At 41.0% G+C, this 25371-nt stretch overlaps 1 protein-coding gene across 1 annotated transcript in view; it reads right to left on the reverse strand.

Annotated features, from left to right (window-relative positions):
* Positions 1–4352: 4352 nt before the first annotated feature.
* Positions 4353–25371, reverse strand: part of LOC133462385 (neuroblast differentiation-associated protein AHNAK) — a 33100-nt gene continuing 12081 nt past the window's right edge. The window contains exons 2-7 of the mRNA XM_061743610.1: positions 19469–19512; positions 17952–18041; positions 16210–16323; positions 15931–16084; positions 14410–14570; positions 4353–14319 (exon numbers count right to left, since the gene is read on the reverse strand). Coding sequence (XP_061599594.1) covers positions 5767–14319; positions 14410–14570; positions 15931–16084; positions 16210–16323; positions 17952–18041; positions 19469–19512 — 9116 coding nt within the window. The 3' untranslated portion in view covers positions 4353–5766. The remainder of the gene's footprint in view (positions 14320–14409; positions 14571–15930; positions 16085–16209; positions 16324–17951; positions 18042–19468; positions 19513–25371) is intronic.

The raw sequence follows: 25371 nt of genomic DNA on the forward strand, positions 1-25371 counted from the left end.
TTTAGGTCAACAATGCCTGTCAACAACCCCACTGACCATGGGTGGAAAGAAGAGGACAGCAAACTTCTTCCCATTTGGACTACGCTACCACTTGCAAAAGACATATTCCAACTAGATGTGCAGTGCGGTTGTACAAGTACTTGTACAAGTCGACCTGCCAGTTCTCGGTGCAAGTGCATGAAGGCAAAGTTAAAGTGCACACATCTGTGCAAGTGCACATGTCAGAACTTCTAAGACTGACATAGAATAAATCAAAGAAGTAAACCATAGTTATCATTGTAGAGTGAAGTTCTCAGAATAAATGTTAGCCCTATGGTCCTCTGGCCCTATGGCCAGAAAAACTATTGTTTCTCTTCTTATTGTTATTGATTTACTTTCTTCCAGATATAAAGTTCTTTAGTGGAAATTTATTTTGTATAAAATGATGGCGTGATGGCTTGATGGCTTGATGGCTTGATGGCTTGATTGATTGATTGATTGATTGATTGCTTGATTGATTGATTGATTGATTGATTGATTGATTGATTGATTGATTGATTGATTGATTGATTGATTGATTGATTGATTGATTGATTGATTGATTGATTGATTGATTGATAAAAGTTGGGACTCCTGATCCTAAATCCATACATACAAAGATTATGGCTGTTACTACATTTTGGGCATAGAATAGAAGAGTGAGGAGCATTTCTATTTCAGTTTATGGAAATAACATTAAAAAGTAAAATTCCTTAGCAACTGTGAGGATATTTTCAGACTTTATCTTTAAAAAAGCATAATTTCGCTTGTGTCCATTTAATATGTTGGGCTAAGAGTGTATTTATTTTTAATCTGGTCGCCAAATGCTTAGTTTACCAGTTTCTCCTTTTAATTCTGAATCCATACATACCTCATATGCTAAATGTGGTTAATCTAATCAAAAGTTGTTGCAGTTTACATATTTTGCGGCGCCCCCTAGAGGCCATTTTTTATCTGTGTGTTTGACACTCAGACTCAAATTGTTCTATAGACCTTAAACTTCAACTTAGAAGTGAAAACCAAACTTTAACACAAATTTGAAATGACTGAGAAAAATTACATATCCATCCAACCCCAGTGAGAGAGGTTACTTTTAAAATACTTCATAGATGCTATCCAGTCAAGACCAATCTTATTAAATATAAGATAAACATTGACACACTCTGTTCTTTTTGTGGTAATATGGATGAAACAATTTCTCACTTATTCTGGAATTATTCATGTTATCGAGATTGACCTGAATAATTTTATAAATGCTAAAGTTGATTCTTCCTTTAAGTTGAGCATTCAACATGTCCTATTTGGTGTATCAAAAAATGATATGACAAGCCCAGACAAAGTATATTTAATCAACCTTTTCTTAATTATTGCTAAATATCATATTCACTGTACTTAATTTGCTAGCCAACGTCCAAATATAATTGTTCTCAAAGCTATATTAATATCATATTCAGACAGTCTTAACCCCAAAGCGGTTAAAACGAGAAGCTTATGTGAAAAATGTATTTCCTGATCTTTTGTTTTTATTTCTTTTTCCTCCTTAAACCTCAAGCCTTCTATTTAATTTTGATATATAATTTATTGTCCTTAATTTGTAACTGCATTTTATCCTGAAGTTTTGTACCTTTTCTGTATATACCTATCAATAAAAATTTTTAAAAAAGTGTTCAGAGTCTGCACAGTGGAGCATAAAAAGTGCTGCCTTCAGGACGATCAGGAAAAAGGAGCTTTTGGGAAGGACAGTGTGTAGGAAACGTAAAAGTTTCATTGGTTCAAAAACGAAGCTTGTTGTATTATTAGTTGTTTTTTTTTTTTTTTTTTTTTTTTTATTATCTTTAAACCTTTAATCCATTTTAGTGACTTTGTATTTTATGTTATTTATTATTCATCTTAAGTTTTGTATAGATTTTTCTAAAATGTTACACTTTTTAGGCATTTTTTTTACTCTCTTTTAATCCTTTAGTTTTTAGCTCCAGTGTTTCCTCAGGGGGGTCGTCCACACTGGGAGGTGTGTCTGCTCCGCCCATGGGGGTGTCGTCATGGGGGTCCCTCAGGCCTGGGTAGCTGGGGGTGGGACTCCACCTTCTGTGTGGGGTCTATCCTGGTCTGTCCGGGTTGGGGGGGTCTCTGTGGCGATGCTCCTTGTGGTCATGGCCGGTGGAGCCTCTCGGTGTGGACGGCCACCCATAGGTAGTGTTTTCCTCATCTGGATCGTTAGTGCTAAGCCATGTCACCAGTCCACTTACTGTGTGTGTGTGTGTGTGTGTGGGCGTGTGAGTGTATGCACATGTGTATGAGTGTGAGTGAGGGTGTGTGTATGTGTGGGGGGTGGGGGGTGGGGTCGTATGGGATGTTTTAAATTGTACTTTTGATTGTTATTTTATTTTTGTATGTAAAGCACCATGAGTTGCACTTACACTGCATGAGTTGGTGCTATACAAATAATTAAAGTTTAAGTTTAAGTTTAAGTTTAATCACTTCATGTTGTATGGGAAAAAAGATATGATATATTTACTTCATTTTCTTATTTAGCTATGTGTTGCTGCCAACGTTGATCTAAAGCAGTGGTTCCCAACCTTTATTCCTTGTCCCCCCTACTTGTGTCTAAGACCAGCCGGCCCCCGACCCGTACGTACTGGCACCAAGAGAGTAAAGTTATTCGTTACAAACCTTTAATTGAAAAAAGTGAACATTAATGATGTTTTTGTGATACATTTCTCTTTGGTTTACCCTGTACTTTATTTTTCTAACCTTCATTTTGTGTCACCAATGTATAAAATACACACAAAAAATAATTGCAAGGACATAAAAATATTTCTGAAAAATGTCTCTTTTAATATGAGAGCAACATTTTTTACCATTTTTCCTTTAACAACCTGTCGGAGTAGTAGTATGATTAAATGTTGAATAATGATATAATAATACGTTTTTAAGTTTTTATCCTGATAAATAACTTTTTTAGTATTTTTAGTATTTTAAAATGACCAAAATATATTTCTAAGTGGGTTCATACAGACTTGGATTACTGTATTCCATTAGGTGTGTTATTATGATTTTTTATTTATTTAACATGAGTAAATATAATTTTTACAACTGCATATCCTCAAAGCAGACAAAGTTTCGCGCCCCCCGAGAGATCTGAGGGCAGCACGGTGGCTTAGTGGTTAGCACTGTTGCCTCACAGCAAGAAGGTTCCCGGTTGCGTGGGTTTCCTCCGGGTACTCCCGTTTCCTCCCACAGTCCAAAAACATGCATATTAGGTTAATTGATCTAAATTGCCCATAGGTGTGAGTGTGAGTGTGTCTGGTTGTTTGTGGGGACTGCGGGTGGAAACTAGCATTTCTGCTAAAACCCGGTGTATTCACACTGCCTAATGTAGTGTTCATGAATATGCATTGTCCCGTCTAAATAAACTTTGAAACATCTGGTTGGGAGACACTGATCTAAACAGTTCACTTATTTGTCACATGTTTCAAAGAAGTTAGGTGATGACGTTTTTCATGTTCTGAGCTTTAACTTGTAGAGTTTACTTGTGAACATAACACGCTCTTTCCAGCCTTGATCCATCAGAATCCCCAGCTTTAGAGAGTTGAACATGTCCTTCATCCAACTTGTTTCTTGATGTAAAAACGTGTGTAGACAAATCACTGTATCAGTATAACATTTATTTGTAGAAAAATACGACGCAAACTGAAGGCAGCACTCGAGAAGCAGCGTCATTGATCATGTTTTTGAACTTGCCATCCTTAGAGGAGGAACACTTCATATCTTCGTGAGCCATGTCTCCCTCTAGTGTGCATTTTATGCTTGTTACATTTGACAATTTTAACTTCTTTCTATAGGAGGAAAAATACATGGAGGTACTTTTGGTAAGTTTTATATTAAAGTCTAATCACTTGAGAGTTTTCAGGTCATTTACTTGAAGCACAGACCAGACATCACCAACCTCACACACAGTTTGGGGTATAATCGTGTTTATTTATCATGTATAACTTTGCAAACACAGTGTGAAAGCCTATGAGCAGACAAAGGGGGGCGAGAATAACTCAGATGTCTCTAAAAGCTATGTACATAGCCAGTTCAACACTCTGGTTTTCACAGAGACATTGAGAGAAAACATACTCAGCATATTTAGTGAACATCCTCGCAAATTAGGTTCTGTATAGCAAAATATTACAAACATCAGTACACTGCATAAATCTGATTATAAATCTAATGTCAGCTCTGCATAGCTATTGTCTCTTTACATGTTGGCTACAGCAACGATATATAGATGATACGAGTACATATTCTTTTTTTCTTTGTTTTCAAATACTGCATTACTTTATTCAAAGCTGTTTAGTGAAATTATTGTAAACATATTTTGGAAAACCAGGCACACCGAGTAGCGCATTCGTGGTCATCCTGTAAAGTTAACATTACAAGTAACTGGATTAGTATTGATCTGTGCATTAAAAACTACAAATGAGCAGAAGTTCTGCAACATAAGCGAGGATATATGGTGAAGTCTTGCTATATTATGCAGTAAAGGCAGTCATCTACACAACTTATAGACAGTTTGATCACACTTTCAGAGTTGCAGCCCCACATTAAAACGTCAATCCATTTCTTTATGGGAGTGACTATTTGCACCAGGGTACAAATAGAAAGCCTCCACCAGCTGAGCTGTTCACACCCTGTTGACATATGAAAACAAATGCGTTGCCCATGTGCATGTGCACCACTCTAAAATTGGAACCATTTCAAACAATACAGGACTGTCTCAGAAAATTAAAACTTTTATTATTTTAATATTGCTGATCATGGCTTACAGCTTAAGAAAACTCAAATATCCTATCTCAAAAAAATAGAATATTATGGGAATCTTAATCTTAAACTGTAAACCATAATCAGCAATATTAAAATAATAAAAGGCTTGCAATAGTTCAGTTGATTTGTAATGAATCCAGAATGTATGACATTTTGTTTTTTTTAATTGCCATCCGTCTGTTTTTGGACTGTGGGAGGAAACCGGAGTACCCGGAGGAAACCCACGCAAGCACGGGGAGAACATGCAAACTCCACACAGAAAGACCCTGCTGGGCAGGGAGTCGAACCGGGAACCTTCTTGCTGTGAGGCAACAGTGCTAACCACTAAGCCACCGTGCTGCCCTTTTTTTTTTTACTTCTTTTTAATTGCATTACAGAAAATAAAAAACTCTATCACAATATTCAAATTTTCTGAGACAGTCCTGTAGAGCCAGGCAAACGTCTGCTCTCACACTTTTGAATGAACAATTTTTGCTCTTATGTCATAGTAAGATATTTTGAAGAGATTAAATGAAGTTTATCAAAAGTGGTGTGAATACCTGTCAATCACTGCTGAGCTGATAGATTTTTTTATATAAATCATTTTTTTACATTTTTTTTTCCAATAATACATGGGTGCAAATAGCATACATTGACATTGGTAGCAGGGTGTAAATAGCCTACACATCAGTACTTGCACCCGGGTGTAAATAGCCTAAGCCTTTCTTTATCCACCAATAAACATGCAGCCTGACGTCCCGCCGCCGGGGTCGGACCTGGACACCGACACGTCACTTTCTCTCAGACAGAAGTTTAACTTGCTCACACTCTCTTCCTGTCGCCAACACACTTCCTCTTTTCCATCGTATTGGCTAAAACTAGTTAACACCCACCGGCAGCTGTTGGTGGGGTTGGACAAGGACTTTGAAAATAAATTACATTCCTGGTTCACTTCTCAGCTTATTTAAAGAACCTCATTTTCTCAGAGTGCTTAGAGTCTTTGAGTTGTTTGAGAGAGGAAGCGGTCTGTCCTGAGATGGGCTCCGACACCTCCAGCCTCAGTGTGTCTTCAGAAGAAGACGAGACCCCAGAGGATAGAATGGTGATTTTTTCAGGCAGGTTGGGAATATTTGCGATCAGCTTGGTCCTCGTGGTGGACGTGACGACATCGGCAGCTGCACTTGGGTCCGAGTATTTGACGGTTACCTTGGTCGGAGACGATGAGCTCACATCAGCAAAGGCATCTGAGGACTGGACAGAAGAGGTGGGACTGAGTTCCTCATCCACTGGTTCTGGGCTCTTGGGCGGTTCTGATGGGGAGGACAGGCCAAACTTGGGGAATTTAAACCAACTTGCCTTTTCAGGACTTTTAACGGTATCTTGCTTGGATTTCGGTTGCTCTTTTTCACCGAGTTCCTTTGACGTCTCGAGATTGAGTCCATCCTTGTCTGTTTGTGCAACATCCAATTCAACATCAATAGTCTTGAGGATATCAACGAATGATGTTAAAGTCAGATTGTCTCCTTTTGCGTCAGCCTCAGGTGCCGGGTCAGGTTCTTTACTGTCATTGTCAGCAGGGACTTCTTCAGGCTTTTGTCTTGAGATACTGAGTTTCGGCATTTTAAAGAGTTTGAATTTACTTGGAGCATCCGTCTCAGTGTTTGGTGTAACGTCCTTGAGGTCTTCTTGAACATCATCGCCAGCTTCAGGCTCAGCAGGTTCAGGCTCTGCTTCGTGGGGTTTGGCGTTTACTCCGACATCTGTGACAGAAACCTCAACGTGTGGCACTTCAGTCTTTACCTCGGGTTCTTTAGGGCTTGCCTTTGAAAAAGAAAATCTGGGGAGGGAAAATCTTGTTTTTTTTAGGCTGGGGTCAAGTTCTGCAACGGGGGACTCTTCCACTGGAGCTGCTTTAGCGTCTTCCACTGGAGCTCCTTTAGCGTCTTCCACTGGAGCTGCTTTAGCGTCAGCATCTGGGGGGGGGACTTCTGCCTGGGTCTCTAGGGGTGCAACGTCAGCTTTGGACGTTTCTGCATTGCCGTCAGTATCAGGGCTTTTGACAACTGTTCTTGAGAACGACATTCTGGGAAAAGCCCAGCTTGGTCGTTTCAACTTAGCCTCAACCTCAATTGTGGGCACATCTGCCTCTGAAACAGCACCGCCATCTTCTTTCATCTCAGCTGTAGGTAATTTTCCTTCGATTGTAGCTCCGGTGAACATAACCTCTCCATCTTTCTTTGGTTCACCTGCTTCAGCTTCAACACTAACTGCTTGATCTTTAATCTCTGGAGCCTTAACGTCCACAGGGACGGTGATATCTGCAGCTTTCTTTGAAATGTCGCTTTCTTCACACTCAGGTGGCTTGATCTCAACAGGAAGCTGTTTAGATGAAAATGAAAATCTTGGTAAGGAAAATCTTGGCTTTTTCAATTTAGCATCCAGGTCTGCAGCAGGTTCCCCGTCTGTTGATACACTTGACGATTCCTGGATGTTGCTATCTGGAGGATTTACTTCTACTTTAGCATCTACTTTGGCCTCTGGTGCTGCAACATCAACGTCAAGGCTGATGTCAGTTTCAGGAGCCTTGGTGCTGGTCTTTGAAAATGAAAACCAGCTTGTCTTCTTCACTTTAACGTCGGCCTCCATCGATCCTCCATCGGACACGGAGACGGAGCCCATGGACTCGTTGATTTTAAGATCAGATGATAATGTTGATGATGATCCTTCAACACTACTTCGCTGAATATCAATACCAGGAACTACGTCAGCTTTGACTTCTGGTACATCGATATCTGTTTTTGGTAGGTCTAAATCAGCATCTGGGCCTTTGGTTTGTGACACAGAAAAACCAAGACTCGGCAGTTTAAATTTGATTCCCTTTCCTTCGTGTTCAGTTCCGGACGTTTTCATATCTATTGAGGAAGATTCGATACTGGATGCATCAATGGAAACGGCAAGAACCTGCTCAGATACCTGACTTTCGGCTTCCACTGCGGGTATTTCTGCAGTGGAACTTTGAGTACTGAGACCAAATTTAGGTAGTTTGAAAGTTGGCAGCTTGAATTTGGATGGTGATACTTCTGTGTCCTTAGTCACAGCTTTAACATCAGGAACTGGCGTTTCAACTTCAGCAGAAACCTTTTCCACTTCAACATCAGTGACTTTCACTTCAGCTTCGGCCTCTGGTAGTGTCACATCTACATCTGGCTTTGACAGGCTCAAATCAACATCCGGACCTTTGCCTTGTGGCACGGAAAAACCGAGACTTGGCAGCTTGAATTTTCTTCCTTTTCCTTCAATTTCGGTTCCTGTTGATTTTATATCTATTGATGGAGCTTCACATTCAACGCTGGGTGGATCAATGGAAACTGCAAGAACCGGCTCAGAAATCTCAACTCCTCCGGTTTTGACATCGTCCTCCAAAGCGGGTACTTCTACAGTGGAACTTGGAGTACCAAATTTAGGTAGTTTGAAGGATGGCATCTTAAATTTGGATGCTGATGCAACTTTGACCTCAGGGGCTTTAATTTCAACGTCAATTGCAGTGGTTTTCATTTCATTATCTGATAGTTTCAATTCAGCTTCGGCCTCTGGTAGTGTCACATCTGCATCTGGCTTTGACAGGCTCAAATCAACACCTGGTCCTTCGGTTTGTGCCACAGAAAATCCAAGACTTGGAAGCTTGAATTTGATTCCTTTTCGTTCCTGTTCAGTTCCTGTTGTCTTTAAATCTATCGATGGACCTTCACATTCAACGTTGGGTGCATCAATGGAAACTGCAAGAACCGGCTCAGAAATCTGAGTTTCAACTCCTCCTGTTTCGACCTGTGTATCCACAGTGGGCACTTCTACGGTGGCGCTTGTACCCAGCCCAAATTTGGGTAGTTTGAATGATGGCATCTTGAATTTAGATGCTGATCCTTCTGCATCCTTTCTTCCAATATTGACCTCAGGGGCTTTAATTTCAGCGTCGATCGAAGGGGTCTTCATTTCATCTTCGGATGGTTTTAATTCAGCTTCGGCCTCTGGTAGTGACACATCTACATCTGGCTTTGACAGGCTCAAATCAACATCTGGACCTTTGCCTTGTGGCACGGAAAAACCGAGACTTGGCAGCTTGAATTTTCTTCCTTTACCTTCAATTTCGGTTCCTGTTGATTTTATATCTATTGATGGAGCTTCACATTCAACGCTGGGTGCATCAATGGAAACTGCAACAACCGGCTCAGAAATCTCAACTCCTGCTGTTTTGACATCATTCTCCAAAGCGGGTACTTCTACAGTGGAACTTGGAGTACTGACACCAAATTTAGGTAGTTTGAAGGATGGCATCTTAAATTTGGATGCTGATGCTTCTTTGTCCTTTGTACCAACTTTGACCTCAGGGGCTTTAATTTCAACGTCAATCGAAGTGGTTTTAATTTCATCATCTGTTAGTTTCAATCCAGCTTCGGCCTCTGGTAGTGTCACATCTACACCTGGCTTTGACAGGCTCAAATCAACACCTGGTCCTTCGGTTTGTGCCACAGAAAATCCAAGACTTGGAAGCTTGAATTTGATTCCTTTTCGTTCCTGTTCAGTTCCTGTTGTCTTTAAATCTATCGATGGACCTTCACATTCAACGTTGGGTGCATCAATGGAAACTGCAAGAACCTCCTCAGAAATCTGAGTTTCAACTCCTCCTGTTTCGACCTGTGTATCCACAGTGGGCACTTCTACGGTGGCGCTTTTAGCAAGCCCAAATTTGGGTAGTTTGAATGATGGCATCTTAAATTTTGATGGCGATCCGTCCACATCCTTTCCACCAACTTTCATCTCAGGGGCTTTAATTTCAACTTCAGCAGAAGCTTCTTTTGATACATCCATTACTTTCACTTCAGCTTCGGCCTCTGGTAGTGTCACATCTGCATCTGGCTTTGACAGGCTCAAATCAACATCTGGTCCTTCAGTTTGTGGTGCAGAAAAACTAAGTTTTGGCAACTTGAATTTGATTCCTTTTCCTTCATGTTCGGCTCCTGATGATTTTATATCTATTGATGGAGCTTCACATTCAACGCTGGGTGCATCAATGGAAACTGCAACAACCGGCTCAGAAATCTCAACTCCTCCTGTTTTGACATCGTCCTCCAAAGCAGGTACTTCTACAGTGGAACTTGGAGTACTGACACCAAATTTAGGTAGTTTGAAGGATGGCATCTTAAATTTGGATACTGATGCTTCTGAATCCTTTCTTCCAACTTTGATCTCCGGGGCTTTAATTTCAACTTCAGCTGTTTGTTTCATTTCATCACTAGTGAGTCTTGCTTCAGCTTCAGCCTCTGGGAGTGATATATCTACATCTATTTGAGGCTCAGACCAACCAAAATTAGGCAGTTTGAACTTGCTTGGTTTCGCTTCATGCTCAGTTTCTGTAATTGTAACTAATGCTTCTGGTGGACCAGCGGCAGGGGGTTCAATGCTGACGGTGAGAACTCCTTCAGGAATGTTAACTTCAGCTCCATCTATTGTTACATCTTTATCCACAGCAGGCTGCTCTAGAGAGGAACTTGGGGTGCCAGCTCCAAATTTGGGTAATTTGAATGACGGCATCTTAAACTTCAGGGGTGACCTCTCTGTGTCTTTTGCCACAAGATTGATCTCAGAAGCTTCAACAGACGGTCTTTTCAGTTGGACGTCACCAAGTGTGAGTTCAGCTTCAGGTAGTGTCACAGCGTCATCTTTCATTGATAAACTTAAATCTGTTTCTGGCATTGGGATTTCTGGTGATTTCATGGTCACACTTTGTCCTTTCACTTCAACTGTACCTTCTGAAAACTCAACACTCTTGTCCTGAAAACTGACATCGACTTCTGAAGCCTTGACACTTGGTTTAGAAAAAGAAAACTTAGGCATCATAAACCTTGTTTTTTTCTGTTTTGCTTCAGCCTCAACATCTGGCTGTTGCTCTGCCATTGGAATGTCTAAACTAGGCACTTGGACCTCTGGCACATCAACCTCTGCTGTGAATTCTGGTACATCGATGTCTTTGTGCGGTTTCTCCACCTGCAGGTCAGATTTTTCAATGTTGATATCTATTTCTGCATCGGGTACTTCAGCACTGACGCTTGGTGTTGTGACGCCAAACTTTGGAAATTTGAACACCGGCATTTTGAATTTTGATGGTGATCTCATGCCGGTCTGAGTAGCTATTTCAACATCAGTTTTTTCAATCTCTTTGTTTACTTCTGCAGCTGAAGCATCTATGGTTCCAAAGTTAAGGTCAATTTCAGGGGTTTCAACATCTTGAACGTTTGGCAAGGATATTCCAGTTGTTTCCATTTTCAATTTGCTTCCTTGTCCTTCAACTTTAACACGAGCCAAGGGGGGTTTGATTTGTACATCAGGCTTTCCAAATCCCACTTTTCCCTTTGGTCTAAAAATCGACGGTTTTCCGAGACTGATGTCAGTTTTGGAGACTTCTGGGATTTCCACTTCAGCTTTTGTCTCTGACGTAGAAAAACTGATATTTGCTGTTTCAAATGTTGATGATGATGGGTCAGTATAATCAGGTGAAACTTCAATCTCAGGTGCTTCAACATCAGGGAGCTTTATATCTAGTTTTGGCCCTTTGACCTTCGGCATAGAAAAACCGAGATTTGGCATTTTAAACTTGCTTCCCTTCATTTCATAATCAGCTTTCGCAGGTTTTGCGTCTATAGAAGGATCCTCAACGTCAGTGCTGGGTGCTGGCTGTTCACTCCCTGGCTGCAAAGTTTTGATATCTAGTTGTGGTTTTTCAAATCCCATTTTTTGTTCTGGCATAGAAACATCTAACCCAACGTCAGCTTCAGGAACTCCTGGGAATTTCATATCAAATTCTGGGCCTTTCATTTTTGGCATTTTGATGCCAAACTTTGGCCTCCTGAATTTGCCTCCTTGTGCTTCAAGTTCACCTTCAGCAGGTAAGGATTTGATTTCCATTTGGGGTATTTCTACCTCTAGCTTTTGCTCTGCAATAGAGACGTCTACTTTTCCGGGACTAACGTCAGTCTTTTGTGCTTCTGAAAGTTGCATCTCAGCTTTTTCCTTGGACATGTTCATATCAAATTCTGAACCTTTTATTTTTGGCATTTTGATTCCAAATGTCTGCATTTTTAATTTACCTCCACGTCTATCGAGGTCTCCATGAAATCCCAAAGGCTTGCCTTCTTTGTCAAGCTTATTTGCGTCCATCTTTTGCTCTGGAATAGAAACACGTACGGCTCCAAGAGAAACATCAGTGTCCTGGGCCTCTGGGAGTTGGACCTTTGTTTTAGCATCACCGCCTGTCCGTGACAAGCTCACATCAAATTCAGAGCCTTTCATTCTGGGCATTTTTAGCCCTAACTTTGGGATTTTGAATTTGCTTTCTTGCGCATCATATTCAGTTTGAGCTTCCAGAGTTTGGATTTTCAGCCCATGTTTTGCTTCTTCCTCTAGTTCCTTCTGCTCTGTACCATAGTCAGATGCGGTTCCCAGACCAGCATATGTCTCAGGAGCCTCTGGGATCTGGACCTCAGCCTTCGCCTTTGCTGTTGCGTCAGTTGCATCCTTCTTTGATGGGCTCAAATCCATTTTCGCTCCTTTAACCTTTGGCACGGAAATGTTAAGAACAGGCATTTTAAACCTGCTACCCTTTCCCTCTCTCTCTGGAGTTTTAATCTGAGCTCCATCAATCTTTAGATTGTCGTCTCCACTGACTGCGTCTCCACTCACGTCTGAAGGAAATGCTCCAAGTCCCTCATCAGCTTCAATGATGACATCAGAAACTGTAATGTGGCCATCCTTTTTGTCTGCAAACTCATCGAGTGCATCGGTGTATTCAGTGATAAAGGTTTCAGATATTTTCATGTCACCTGTGATCCCAACGGTCTGCTTTGAGTCTTTCCTCTTCACCGCTTCAAACTGAAGATCTTTTGGAGAAGTTTTGGGTTTGGGTATGTCGATCCCGAAACTCGGCATTGTTATCTTTGGCAATTTGGATTTTTTATGTGCTTCTTTAGCAACTGCCAAGTTGATGGCACCGGTCTGATCAATGTCTTGTCCCTGAAGAGTGGAAAGGTCCTGGGGAGTTATGATGTCTTTCTCTTGGGGCTTGAATTCAAGCTCTATTTGAGGTTTTTGTAACTCAATTACAGGTTCCTCTGCCATTAAATCATCAGATGTTAGTTTTGGTAGTTTGACCGTCGTCATGGAGATTTCTGGAGAGGTACTCATGTAAATCCTTGTCAGGGGTGACTCGTTTTTGGACTTATTCTCTGCCACTTTAGTTGGTGTTTTCACAGATATTCTTTGCGCATTCGCATCTATCACGGTAATTTCTTCAGGAATGGGCATCCCAGAAGTATCAACTTGGGGCAACTTGAATCCAGGTAGTTTTGAAACTGCCTCTTTCACACTCTCCATATCAAGTGACATTTGGACAGTGCTAGTGCTAGAACTGTCCTCCATACCTGGAATCTCAATGTCTTCGCGTTTGGGCAGCTGCGCTGGGGGAACGCTGCCCTTTGCCAGGGCCTCTGAAAAGATTTGTGCGCCCTCAGTTGTGGGCTCCACAGTAACGTCCCCCATCAGTGTGGTTGTCGGACCAGCCTTTGTTACTTGTTTTTGTTTCTTTGGAGATTTTTGTACGATTGCAGCATCCTCTACTACAAGTTCCACTTTAGGTAATTGTATTTCTGTCGTCATAGATTCATTCGCGACCTGGTTTTTAGTGTCCAGTCCAGGTTGATCTCCCAGTTTCAAGCCAGATTTTTCAGTTTCGGGCAGATCCTCTGTTTCAATACTTGCTCCAAGTGTTTTTAGCCTCTTTGGTGAGGATTTGGCTTTGGTGTCTTTCTTTGGGGATTTTTCCCTACCCCAAAGTTTTGGTTTTAATTCTGACTTTTCCTTTTTCTTTTTCTTCTTATCCAGGGTCTTGGTACCAGAGGGGCTTCCTAGGTCGGCAGGAGCCACGGTCAGGTCTTCTGTTTTCACAGCGCCGTCTATGCCGGTGATCTCCACCTTATGTTGGACGCTTTGAGCATCAGTTTTGGTTTGATTGTCTTGCTCAGGTCTGAGGTCTTCCCCTGCTTTGGTGTCCTCAGCCACTCCTTGGCTTTCACCTGAGGGCCCTTCAGGGGACGCAGGCGAGACCACAGCAGAGTCTTGTTTCTGCTGAGCGTCACTGCTGATCTCTACACTTATCGGAGCTTCCGTGTCCTGGTCTTCGGATGAACTTATGCGGCCTCTCTTTGTTAAACTTGGCAGCTTTTTTTTATTCTTCTTTTTTCCTTTAAGAGCATTCTGAGATTTTATCGGTGAGTCTGTGTCGCTCGTGGTTGGACTCAGCTCCAGCGTTCTCTGTTCGTCTGCTTCCGAGGAACTGTGAGACCTTATAAAACGGGATTTTCGTCCTTTTCCAAAGGAGGGAAACTTTGGCCACGAAATGCGATTGTCCCCGCGCCTTTTGGTTTTTCCTTCCTCCCTCATCTCTGCAGATTCGATGTCTTCCTCCTGTTAAGCGACAGAGAAAACTGATATCAGCTTCAGAACAAACAGACGCTCTCGAAATGAGTGAGGGCATAACCGCTTCAGAATAGTTACAGGAATAGCGTCGGATGCGGTGGCCGCCTCCGTTTCTGCGACGTCTGCCTTGCGTTTCAAGCACAGCTTCATTTTATAAGCCTGCGCGTGCTCCAGAATCTGAATTGCGTCCTCATATGACACATCGTCAAAATACACGGTGGCGCTCAGAAGCTGGTCACCTGCACGAACCCAGAGAAAAAGTTCATTGATTACTGTCAGCTTGTTCCGACATGTAGTCGGTCAGCAAAATGTAAAAACAAATGCACATCATGGTGAGCGACACACGTGTACTGTAGGGTAGGAAATCCTAGAACCCCATGTATTTGTCTGTTTGAATGAGCTTATTTTTAATTAATAGCAAAATCTCACAAAAACATACAATGAAATACCAACATTTGTAAAACAGAGTGTCATGGAAAAAAATGAAACATGATATACTTTATAATGAAAGGTCAATAGCTGTGGGGAGCAGGATAGTGGGGGGGAGATCAACAGCTGTGTGAATGCAAAATACTAACAAAAGGCCAGCTGCGAGAAAGGAATTAGAAGAGGGGGATATAGAAGATGTAGATGCAGAGGAAAATGCTACATCTCTTTTGTAATGTATGCCTTTCTCTAAGAGAACTAGCACCTATGTGTCGGGTGCAGGGGGACAGTCAGTACGTTTACATGTAGCAAAGAAATGGGATTTCTGATCGTATCAGATAAACATCCAGAAGACCCAATCACTTGTCTGAGTTTACATGCTGTTCAGAGAATCAGACAAATGTCCAGAGCATGGCTGACTCCGTGATGCTATGTGGCGCTATAATCATGGTAACCATTTCAACAAAGAGCCACTTCCGGTTGACGGTTGTTTTGTTTGGCGCCAATGTTACACCTTCCGTATATTTTTCCACTTTATTTTGATCTGCTCCGGTGTCCTGATGAAGCTTCTGCATCTCTTTTGTGATCTTTTTAAAGGTGTTTAAACAACTATTTAACACGCGCCGTCTTCTTTCACTTCCAAGTGAAGCCCCAGAGGAAATTCTCCAGCATTCGCAGACTGCAATATCCGATGTCTCCGTATACACGGCGTTAAAATTCCAAATGTGAACGAATTATCTAGGTGTTGCTATACGATCATTAAATGTCCGATACAGGTCCGAAGTAGATCGGATTGAGGTGTTTACATGCAGTTTAAAAGTCAGAACGATGTTTTATACGATCAGAAATCCGATTGAACTGCTGCATGCAAACGTACTGAGTGTCCCTTGAATGATCTGTCAGGTTTCCTGTCTGTTGTGTTACTAGCTTCCAATGATCTGTCAGGTCCCACCCATTCCCATATAAAAGAAGTCAAACAACATGTTGCCTCAGACTTGACTGTCCAGCCTGCTGCTGCACGTCCACTCTCTCCTGATTATGCATCAGTTAAAATAAACTTTGGTAATCTCAAGCTCTCCGATGTTGTAGTTTGTTAAAGATCTGTACTTTACTTTGTTCAATTTATAAAAATTCCTCAACAAGAGCTGCCGTCATTGCCAGGAGACAGTTTACCTTCTTTCACTTTCAGACTTTTTGAAGCCGGTGACTCTGGCATCACCTCCTTTATGAAAATCCCATCCTTCCCTCCTCCACCATAAACGAGACCTTCTGAACATCCATCTTTGGGTGTTTTCACAATCACTCCAGCCTCTGGGCTGTGAACTTCCTGCAAACATGAAAAGAGACGAGAGAGCAATGGTCTTTGAGCTGCGCTGATGTCCCACCGCAGCACCTGCTGAAGGGATTCACACCGAGTACTGATTTGAGGAAACAAAGGTGTGAATGTCTGACCTTCAGTTTACTCATCTTTGGAGTGGAGCGCCTCTCAAACATGGACCCCAGCCCAGACCTTTTACTTTTCAATCCACTCCCACCTTTGTGATGTGGGTCATGCTCCGCTTCTCGCTGCAGCAGAAAAATAACATCCAGTTTAATAACATGCACGTCTTTTAGGTTTTGATGATTATTCATTGATATAGTAGATTTGAATGAACTGTTTGTTCCTGTCACTACCCTGTCTTGGAATCCAGAAGTGTAGTTTATGCACTTTTAGAGTCAAAACACCACGGTTTGTAGTCACGTACCTTTACAATGAGGATCATTTTGCACCAGATCAAAAGAGTTGACTGGGAAGAGTCAGTAATCATTTAAAAGCAAAAAAACACAAACCTTGGAGATCTGTAAGATCTGTAAGATCTGTGTGCTCATTGTGCGTTTCCCTGTGTTTTTCGTGTTTTAGACTAGCAGCGGATGTCACCACCCCCCCCCCCCCCCCTTCACATTTAATTAATAAATAAATAAATACATAAATAAATATATAAATAAATAAATAGAAAATATTTAAAATATTGAGAATACACAAAAGACAAAAATAAAAATATATATATATATATATATATAAAATGTATATATATGATATATATTACATATCAAAATGCATATACAGGACCGTCTCAGAAAATTAGAATATTGTGATAAAGTTCTTTATTTTCTGTAATGCAATTTAAAAAAAAAAAAAAATGTCATACATTCTGGATTCATTACAAATCAACTGAAATATTGCAAGCCTTTTATTATTTTAATATTGCTGATTATGGCTTACAGTTTAAGATTAAGATTCCCAGAATATTCTATTTTTTTTAGATAGGATATTTGAGTTTTCTTAAACTGTAAACCATGATCAGCAATATTAAAATAATAAAAGGCTTGCAATATTTCAGTTGATTTGTAATTAATCCAGAATGTATGACATTTCTGCATCACAGAAAATAAAGGACTTTATCACAATATTCTAATTTTCTGAGACAGTCCTGTATATATATGCCTCAGGTTTTACCAACATGGTATTAACCATTAATATATATATGCAGACAAAGTAAAAAAATAATAATAATTTAAGGCAAAAACATGTTTGCTTGCCTTGTGGAGGCCAAATTGGCAAGTATTTTTGTTTCTGCTGCCTCCTTATGGTTCTGAGGACAGAAACTAGTCAACAGAGCCTAAATAAAGCTTGAGCGTGGCGCGTCTACTCCCATCTAGTGGTGCGCTTGGACAACAACCATCTGTGTATCCTGAGAAGAGGCCGGGCTATGAAAATGATAGATGCCACATTTACAACATGTACTTTGTGCCTTTGAAATTCAGCTCAGTTCAACTTTATTGATCCCTGAACATAAACGACAGTCTTCATCTCTGTCAACACCACAGCTTTTACGCTAGGTAATAATGAACTTACAGCAAAAGATTATGTTGTTTGCTTCTGGTGGAAGAGCCAGAAACAAAGGATGTCTAATAAAAGTTTGCTTGAATATAAAAATGAAATAAAATGACCAAAAAGCGTATTTAAACTTTTTTTGTAAATTCATATGTAGTCATCTTTGGTTTTAGTTGTTTATTTCAGACTTCAGAGAAATGCTTCACGCTTTGATTTAAGGTCGTGCAGAACTCATCATCATACTGTCTTTATTTTCCTAACTGCTTTGTTTCCGTAGGTCCTGTCCGTGTGACCGGGCCGTGTGTCTGAGCTCTGGTACCTCTTTGTATTCAGGATACTCCTCCACGGGGGATGACCCTTGGGGCCGCGGTCGCTCGCCCTCTGTGAACTGACCTGGCTCCTCACATACCTGCAGAAAACCAGAAACAGAGCAGCTGCTGACATTTCAGAGAGTTACAACCACACGTTCAAACCCAAGCAGTGCTCACTTCATGTTTTGCTTTTTGCCACCTGATGATCATGATGAGGAGAGAAATGTTGGACAAGTATCTCTAGGAAAGTTAATTTGAATACTTTCTTAATAAGTTGTACAGATGTGTTTATCGCAGGAACGATAACCAGTACCCGAGTTGTAAAAAAAAATCAGGGGGGATGGTGGATTTTATCATATGGGGACAGATCATTTGTGCTGTTTACAAATAATATAATATAATATAATATAATATAATATAATATAATATAATATAATATATATATATATATATAATATAATAGCACTGACCAAAACACCTGCAGAAATACTGCAGGAATGACATAGCAGCAGTTAAATGCAGCCTTCTGTAAGCTTTAAATATCCACTGGGCTTACATCAAATACATCAAAACACAACAATAAAAAACACTTTTCTGAACTTATCAATATGACTCTGTCCTTCACAGGATAAGTAACATGGATCACTGCAAAAACTCTAAATCTTAACAAGAATATTTGTCTTATTTCTAGTTAAAATGTCTCATTTTTAGTCAGAAAATCTCATTACACTTAAAACAAGACTCATCACTGGAAAAAAACAACAATTTTCACCTGTTTCAAGTAGATTTTCACTTAAAATAAGTAGAAAAATCTGCCAGGGATTTTTTTGCTTGTAATAAGAAGATAAATCTTGTCCCACTGGCAGATTTTTCTACTTATTTCAAGTGAAAATTTACTATAAACAGGTGAAAATTGTCAAATAAGTTATTTTTCTGGTGATGACTCTAAATGTTGAAATAGCAGTAAAACCACATTCATTGATGAAATGACATAAGGGATGGAAAGGGGGGATGGCAGTTTTACAGGTTGATTTGATCGTTTTTATTTCAGGGGGGATGCCATCCCCCCTCATCCCCCCTCACCCCCCCCCTCAACTCCAGTACTGGTAATAAGTCATGGTAAACCAGCAACTGTACACAAGTCACGTAGATCAGAGACTATGATATAAAACCATAAAGACGTTTAAAAGTGCTTTTCCTTTTCTTTCAAATATATAAAACCAGGAGCTTTCTAAGGCGTACAGTGACTATTCTGTGGGGGAAATATGTTCATTTGCTGGCAGGGGTCATGGAAAAAAGACTAAACCAAACGTTAAAGTAGCAGATGTGAGAAAAGTAACTAAAACTAGCAGTGAGAGAGTGAGAGATGAAGTTTAGACGCAGCCATTAAAATAACTCGTGAATGAGCTACTAAATTAAATCCTAACAGTTTCCTGTTGATTAAAGTCACAATGGAAATGTTTTGTTGGTGAAGAAAAATCTTCATAGAGAGACAGAAATAAAGAGCTTTATCAAAGTGACTCACTGAGCTGTCCTCTGAAGGAGTCTCTGGTCCTCGCAGCCGTCGCCCTGCAAAAAAACACAAGAGAAGAAATTAGCTCCAGGATAACCTTCCTGACATCACCGCATTCCTCCTCGCTATAGAGACATATTTCATTTTCCTGCAGGATATTTGTCTGGTTATGATTTGCTGAAAATGCAGAAGAAAAACATCGAGACACTTCAAGACACAAATGGATCTTTTGTTTCAGGTCAGAACTAAAAGCTGAAAGGTATCATTTGATGTGAAAATAAAAGAACCGCAGGTCCTTCATCCCGACAGCCATCCAACTCTACAATAACCAACTCTAGCCACTCCAGTGCAATAACCTGTTTTTTTCCGATAGTGCAATAATCTTCTCCCTCTAAATACCTCACTGGTATTTTTGCACATGTAAATATTATTCGTTTTTCGGGTTTAGTATTTCTTTTTAGTATTTCTTTTGTACATTGCTCATTTTTTATATTGCTCTTTTTTAAATTAGCTATTTATTGGTTATTTTTCTGTTTTTCTTTTTAGGATATACTTTTTTATATACCTTTATATACCTTTTCATACTTCATGTAAAATTGTTGTGAGTGTGTATGTTTGCTGCTGCACAAGCAAATTTCTCCCCTGGGGGATTAATAGAGTTTTATTCTATTCTATTCTGAACAAAGTAGTTTAAATTTCCCGTTGCTTTGCTCTAATTCCCATTTTGTTGCTTGTATTGTTTCTCCAGATTAATTTGTTCTGTCGTTCTTCACAGCCGGTGAAAACTGGACGTGATATGACAAGTCACAAACTCACTTCCATTTATTTTTTAGTGTGACGGAGCCGAGCTGAGCTCTGTCGCAGAGCAACGCGGTCGCAGAGCAGCTCCTTTATGTTCTGTAACTTTAAAAGAGGCTATCTAAGAAATGAGCACCACCGCTGTCAACACAATAGCCCTCACATTAAGGCTGGGCGAGACGACCTCAAATCAATATCACCATAAATTGGTCAGTTTTACCTCAATAACAATAAATGCCTTCTATTTTCAGATTGGCTGATTGGTCGGTGACTCCAGACAGAATGAGAAATATGTGGTGTGTGGTCTGAGAGTGTCTCACACTAGACAGCCCTGTTACGTCAGCTTCTTCTTTTGAACCATCAGTTATTTTCTTGGGTTTCCCTACTGGTTCAGGCCCCTGTACACGTAGCAAAAACTGTGGTGTTTTCATGCGTTTTGTCGTTCGTTTACATGAAAACAAAGCTCAAAGTCACCAAAAACAATCATTTCTGAAAACTCCCGCCAAAGTGGAGATTTTCAAAAACTCAGTTTTCACATTTGCTTGTAAACAGAGAGAAACGGACATTTAGGCTTCAGAACGTCACATTATGAGACAGAAACGTCACCAGCATCATTTGTGCGACCTGTGTTTACAATTTGTTTGGCCACCGTCAATATTTTCTTGTTTTTTACTTGTTTTATATTCTAACGTCACACTTAAAAGTAACTCCACTTCTCTGTCACTCCAAACCAAAGACTCTCGTTCCGTCTTGGAAGTAACTGGAAGTAAAGGCTGATTTATGGTTCCGCATTACACCAACGCAGAGCCTACAGCGTAGGGTGCGCGTCGCCTCTGCGTACCCTCTGCGTCGATTTAACGCAGAACCATAATTCAGGCTTTACACGTGTTATTTGTTGATGTTTTTTTCCGGGAATCTGATTGACTAGCATGACTTTATGCTTCTCGTTACACTGCCCCCTGTAGGTTTGGCTGCTCATAGCACCTTAACAGTGTATTTATGCGGGTTCGTGTAAATGAAGAGATTTTTAAAACGATCTTGTGTAAATGATGGAATTTTTCAAAACGTAGAGGGGGAAATATCCGTTTTTATACCCGGCTATGTGTAAACTTGGCCTCAGACTGGATGATTGGAGTAAAGTGATTACAGACACGCCGTCTTAAAGGGGAATGAAACTAGCCTATCAGCACACAGTCAAAACAGACAAAAAGACATTCATTTTCTTTTTTTGTAATCACAACACTGTATTTACCAACATGGGGGAAACTGACATGGGTCATGGCAGTGTATGTGGGTAACGGAACATCACAGGCGTGCCATTACTGAACGTAAAACTACACCTTCTGTTGTACGAGATCATGACACGACCTCATGTTCATCTCATCAACACAGACTTGGTCGGTTGTTCGGAGGCTCGTAGAGACACTGGAGCCGATGACGAGGCTATTTTGAGTTTTTCCCGGCAATAATCCCCCCGGAGACTCGCCGTCTACTTCTGTTAAGTGATGCAGCGTATTGATCTACACATTAGACCCTCTCAACCCAGCGGCCTCAAGGTTCCCAAGGAGGGAATGTCTGAGTCACCGAACCGCTGTACTTCTTATTACCTGCTCTTACTCCTACTTTCTGGGGAATTTGATGCCGTTCTAAACAACTACATTATTCAGTCAGTTTGTGTTTTTAAGATTTAAAAGCAGCAATTTCGCCGCAATTGCGCCGTCAGGGAAGGTGAGTGTATAACGCTGACGAGTCCTTGTTAGTGTACGATCATATTCAGTTCTTTTCAGTTTAAAAAAATGCTCTCCTAATCCCTGAAGAGAAATAACCTTATTTTCGCACTATAGGGCGCACTTAAAATCCTTAACTTTTCTCAAAAATCGGCAGTGCGCTTTATAATTCCGGGCGCCTTCTATGTATGAATTTTGTTGCGCTTACTGACTCAAACCCGTTTTATGTGGTACACTGTTCAAAAATCTGTCAACATGTTTTAGCGACTTTGGTAGCGACGAAGCCGCGACACGTTAAAGTTGGTCCTTGGTTGGATACGGGTTGCAACGTCATAACCAGTGTTGTGCTAGTTACTGAAAAATAGTAACTAGTTACCATTAGTAACTTCATTAAAAAGTAACTCAGTTAGTAACTCAGTTACTTAGACCAAAAAGTAATGCGTTACTATGAAAAGTAACTTTTTAGTTACTTTAGATAAAAACATTATTTTAAATGCTCCCATTAATGCCCCTCTAGCCTTCATTTCAGCAGGTTCTGTATGGATTTGCATTGTGCATCGTGTTCTGCATTCTAAACAGTCTCCCCCCTCTTCACTTCCTGTGTCAATAACGTTCATTACAGTCTCAGATATAATCCATGGTGGCATGTCGGTTTATAAGAATCTTTTTGCCCAGAATGAAAAAAGAGCGACAGCAACGACCCATAACTATGTTCTTCTCTGGAAAAAACACTCCTGCACCGCGGCTTTAGAAGAAAAAGACGCTACAGAGTCGGGATGCAGCAGCATCAGAAGAGCAGTGGAATACGTGCGAGCCGGTGCTGATCTCTGCAATTTGAAGCCTTCTATAATAATTGTAAAAATAATTTCACTTATCACGGGTTCTTTTTGGAACGTAACCCCTGCGAAAAACCAGGGATTGCTGTAATGACAATATCTCCACGTTGCGAAACTCTCCTTCTCTTGGCTTACCATGACTGCTCATGTTTTTGAACGCACACACACACGCCCACTATGTTTCCTCTGGTCTCCGCGTGTGGGGGAAAAAAGCTTCACTGTAGCCAGAAATAACGGAGTAACGCACCGTTTGGTAACAGTAATTGCGTTACTGAATTTAAAAAGTAATGCATTAGAGTATTAGTTACCTCAAAACTAACGGCATTACTGTAACGCGTTAGTAAATAACGCGTTAGTCCCAACACTGGTCATAATTAATTATAAAGTACTGACAAGCAACCATCATCCAACATCTATCCAATGTTACATTATTATCATTAAACGTCAAACGAACCCAGTTTTCAAATCTGTATCAAAATCCAATTATGATCAAATGTTGGAATACAACGTTGTTCCAATCAATCAGAGAACAGGACGTAGTACGACGCTTACCTCCGTCACTTTTTATTTGTGCAAGAATGATTTAAAATGTGTATTTTTTCTGTTTTAGTTACAAATGAACGATATTCTCAGTTATTGTGAGTGAGTTACTGGATCCTGACCTGGATCCTGGATCCTGGATCCTGGACTTGATCCTGGACTGGATCCTGACTGAACAGGGTTAGGGTTATTTTGGTCTTCCGTTAATTGACGTGGGCGTGTTGGTTTTATAATCCCCGGCGTTCCTGTGAAGCGTGGATGTCTTTGTTCACATTTTTCCCTCCATTGTCCCTGAGTTCAGAGTTCAGAGTTCAGAGTCCAGAGGACGACGTTAGCAGGTCTCGGGGACTGAGCGTCCCAACGACAGGTTCCTATTCACATGTCTTCACCAGCGTTTGAAGACATACCAGAGACCTGTGGCTGAGGCCCAAGACTCTTTCTTATTTGATTACATATTTTACTCTTCCTCGACGCTTTAATGTAATTTAACCACAGAGGAGTCTTTTGTGGATGTTTATTCATCACCATAGAAGCTGCTCATCTAAAATAACGGAGGTCAGGTTCACGCCGGCGTGCTCTCTGTCATAGCTCCGGCGAACAAGCTGCATCTGTGTCAGCGATCAATTACAGCCCCCCCCCTGACCGCTAACAGCTCTGCTGTTTGTGACTCTAATTTGTGCAGCTCGGCTGGCGCTGGCTGCTCTGGTCGTTACTGAAACTTGTTCCTGTGGTTTACGACATTATCCGCACAACTCCCAATCTCTCTGGCCTTTGGCCGCTTATTCGTTGTTTTCAGCTAAAAAAGGGAATGGTGATAGGTTGTATGATGACTGTAGTCTCTCGGAGGATCAATATATTCAGCAATAAAGGGAAGGATATTCCCTTTGATATCTTTCAGAAAGCAAGAGGTAAACGTCTCAAGACTGAAACCAGACAAAAGTTACGTTATTTAAGTGATGAGTGAACAGGATTTGTTAAGAAAGCATATCTGCTCTAGAGTCAATCAGTAGTTTCTTTAACCCTTGTGCTGTCTTCGGGTCAAGGAAGGAGGAAAGGAAGTAGGGAGGAAAGAAGGAAGGAAGAAAAGAAGAAAGAAAAGAAGGAAGGAAGAGAGAAAAGAAGGAAGGAAGGGAGGAAAGAAGGAAGGAAGGAAGAAAGAAAGAAAGAAAGAAAGAAAGAAAGAAAGAAAGAAAGAAAGAAAGAAAGAAAGAAAGAAGGAAGGAAGGGAGAGAAGAAGGAAGGGAGGGATGAAAGAAGGAAGGAAGAGAGAAAAGAAGGAAAGAAGGGAAAAAAGAAGGAAGGAAGGAAGGAAGGAAGGAAGGAAGGAAGGAAGGAAGGAAGGAAGGAAGGAAGGAAGGAAGGAAGGAAGGAAGGAAGGAAGGAAGGAAGGAAGGAAGGAAGGAAGGAAGGAAGGAAGGAAGGAAGGAGAAAACAAGGAAAGAATGTACGAGGGGAGAAAAGAAAGAAGGAAGGAAGGAAAGACGGGAGGAACGAAGGAGGGAAGGGAAAAAAGAAGGAAGGAAGGAAGGAAGGAAGGAAGGAAGGAAGGAAGGAAGGAAGGAAGGAAGGAAGGAAGGAAGGAAGGAAGGAAGGAAGGAAGGAAGGAAGGAAGGAAGGAAGGAAGGAAGGAAGGAAGGAAGAATGAAGGAAGGAAGGAGAAAATAAGGAAAGAATGTATGAGGGGAGAAAAGAAGGAAGGAAGGGAGTAAAGAAGGAAGGGAGAAGGAAGGAGAGAGCAGGAGGAAAGAAGGAAGGAAGGAAGGAAGGAGAGAGCAGGAGGAAAGAAGGAAGGGAGAAGGAAGGAGAGAGCAGGAGGAAAGAAGGAACAGGAGAATTAGGTCATTATGACCCAAAGACAGTACAAGGGTTAAAAAGCTGCACTGCTTTAAGGCATCGGGCAGTTGACGCTTTGCCCCGTGTGTTTTCCCCAGCCAGCCGTCAGACCCCACCCTCCAGTAATATCTGTCATGTGAGGAGCTCTCACAGCTTGTGTAAGTGCACCAGAGAGACCGAG

Source organism: Cololabis saira, chromosome 16 (genome assembly GCF_033807715.1).
Source record: "Cololabis saira isolate AMF1-May2022 chromosome 16, fColSai1.1, whole genome shotgun sequence".
Lineage (NCBI taxonomy): Eukaryota > Metazoa > Chordata > Actinopteri > Beloniformes > Belonidae > Cololabis > Cololabis saira.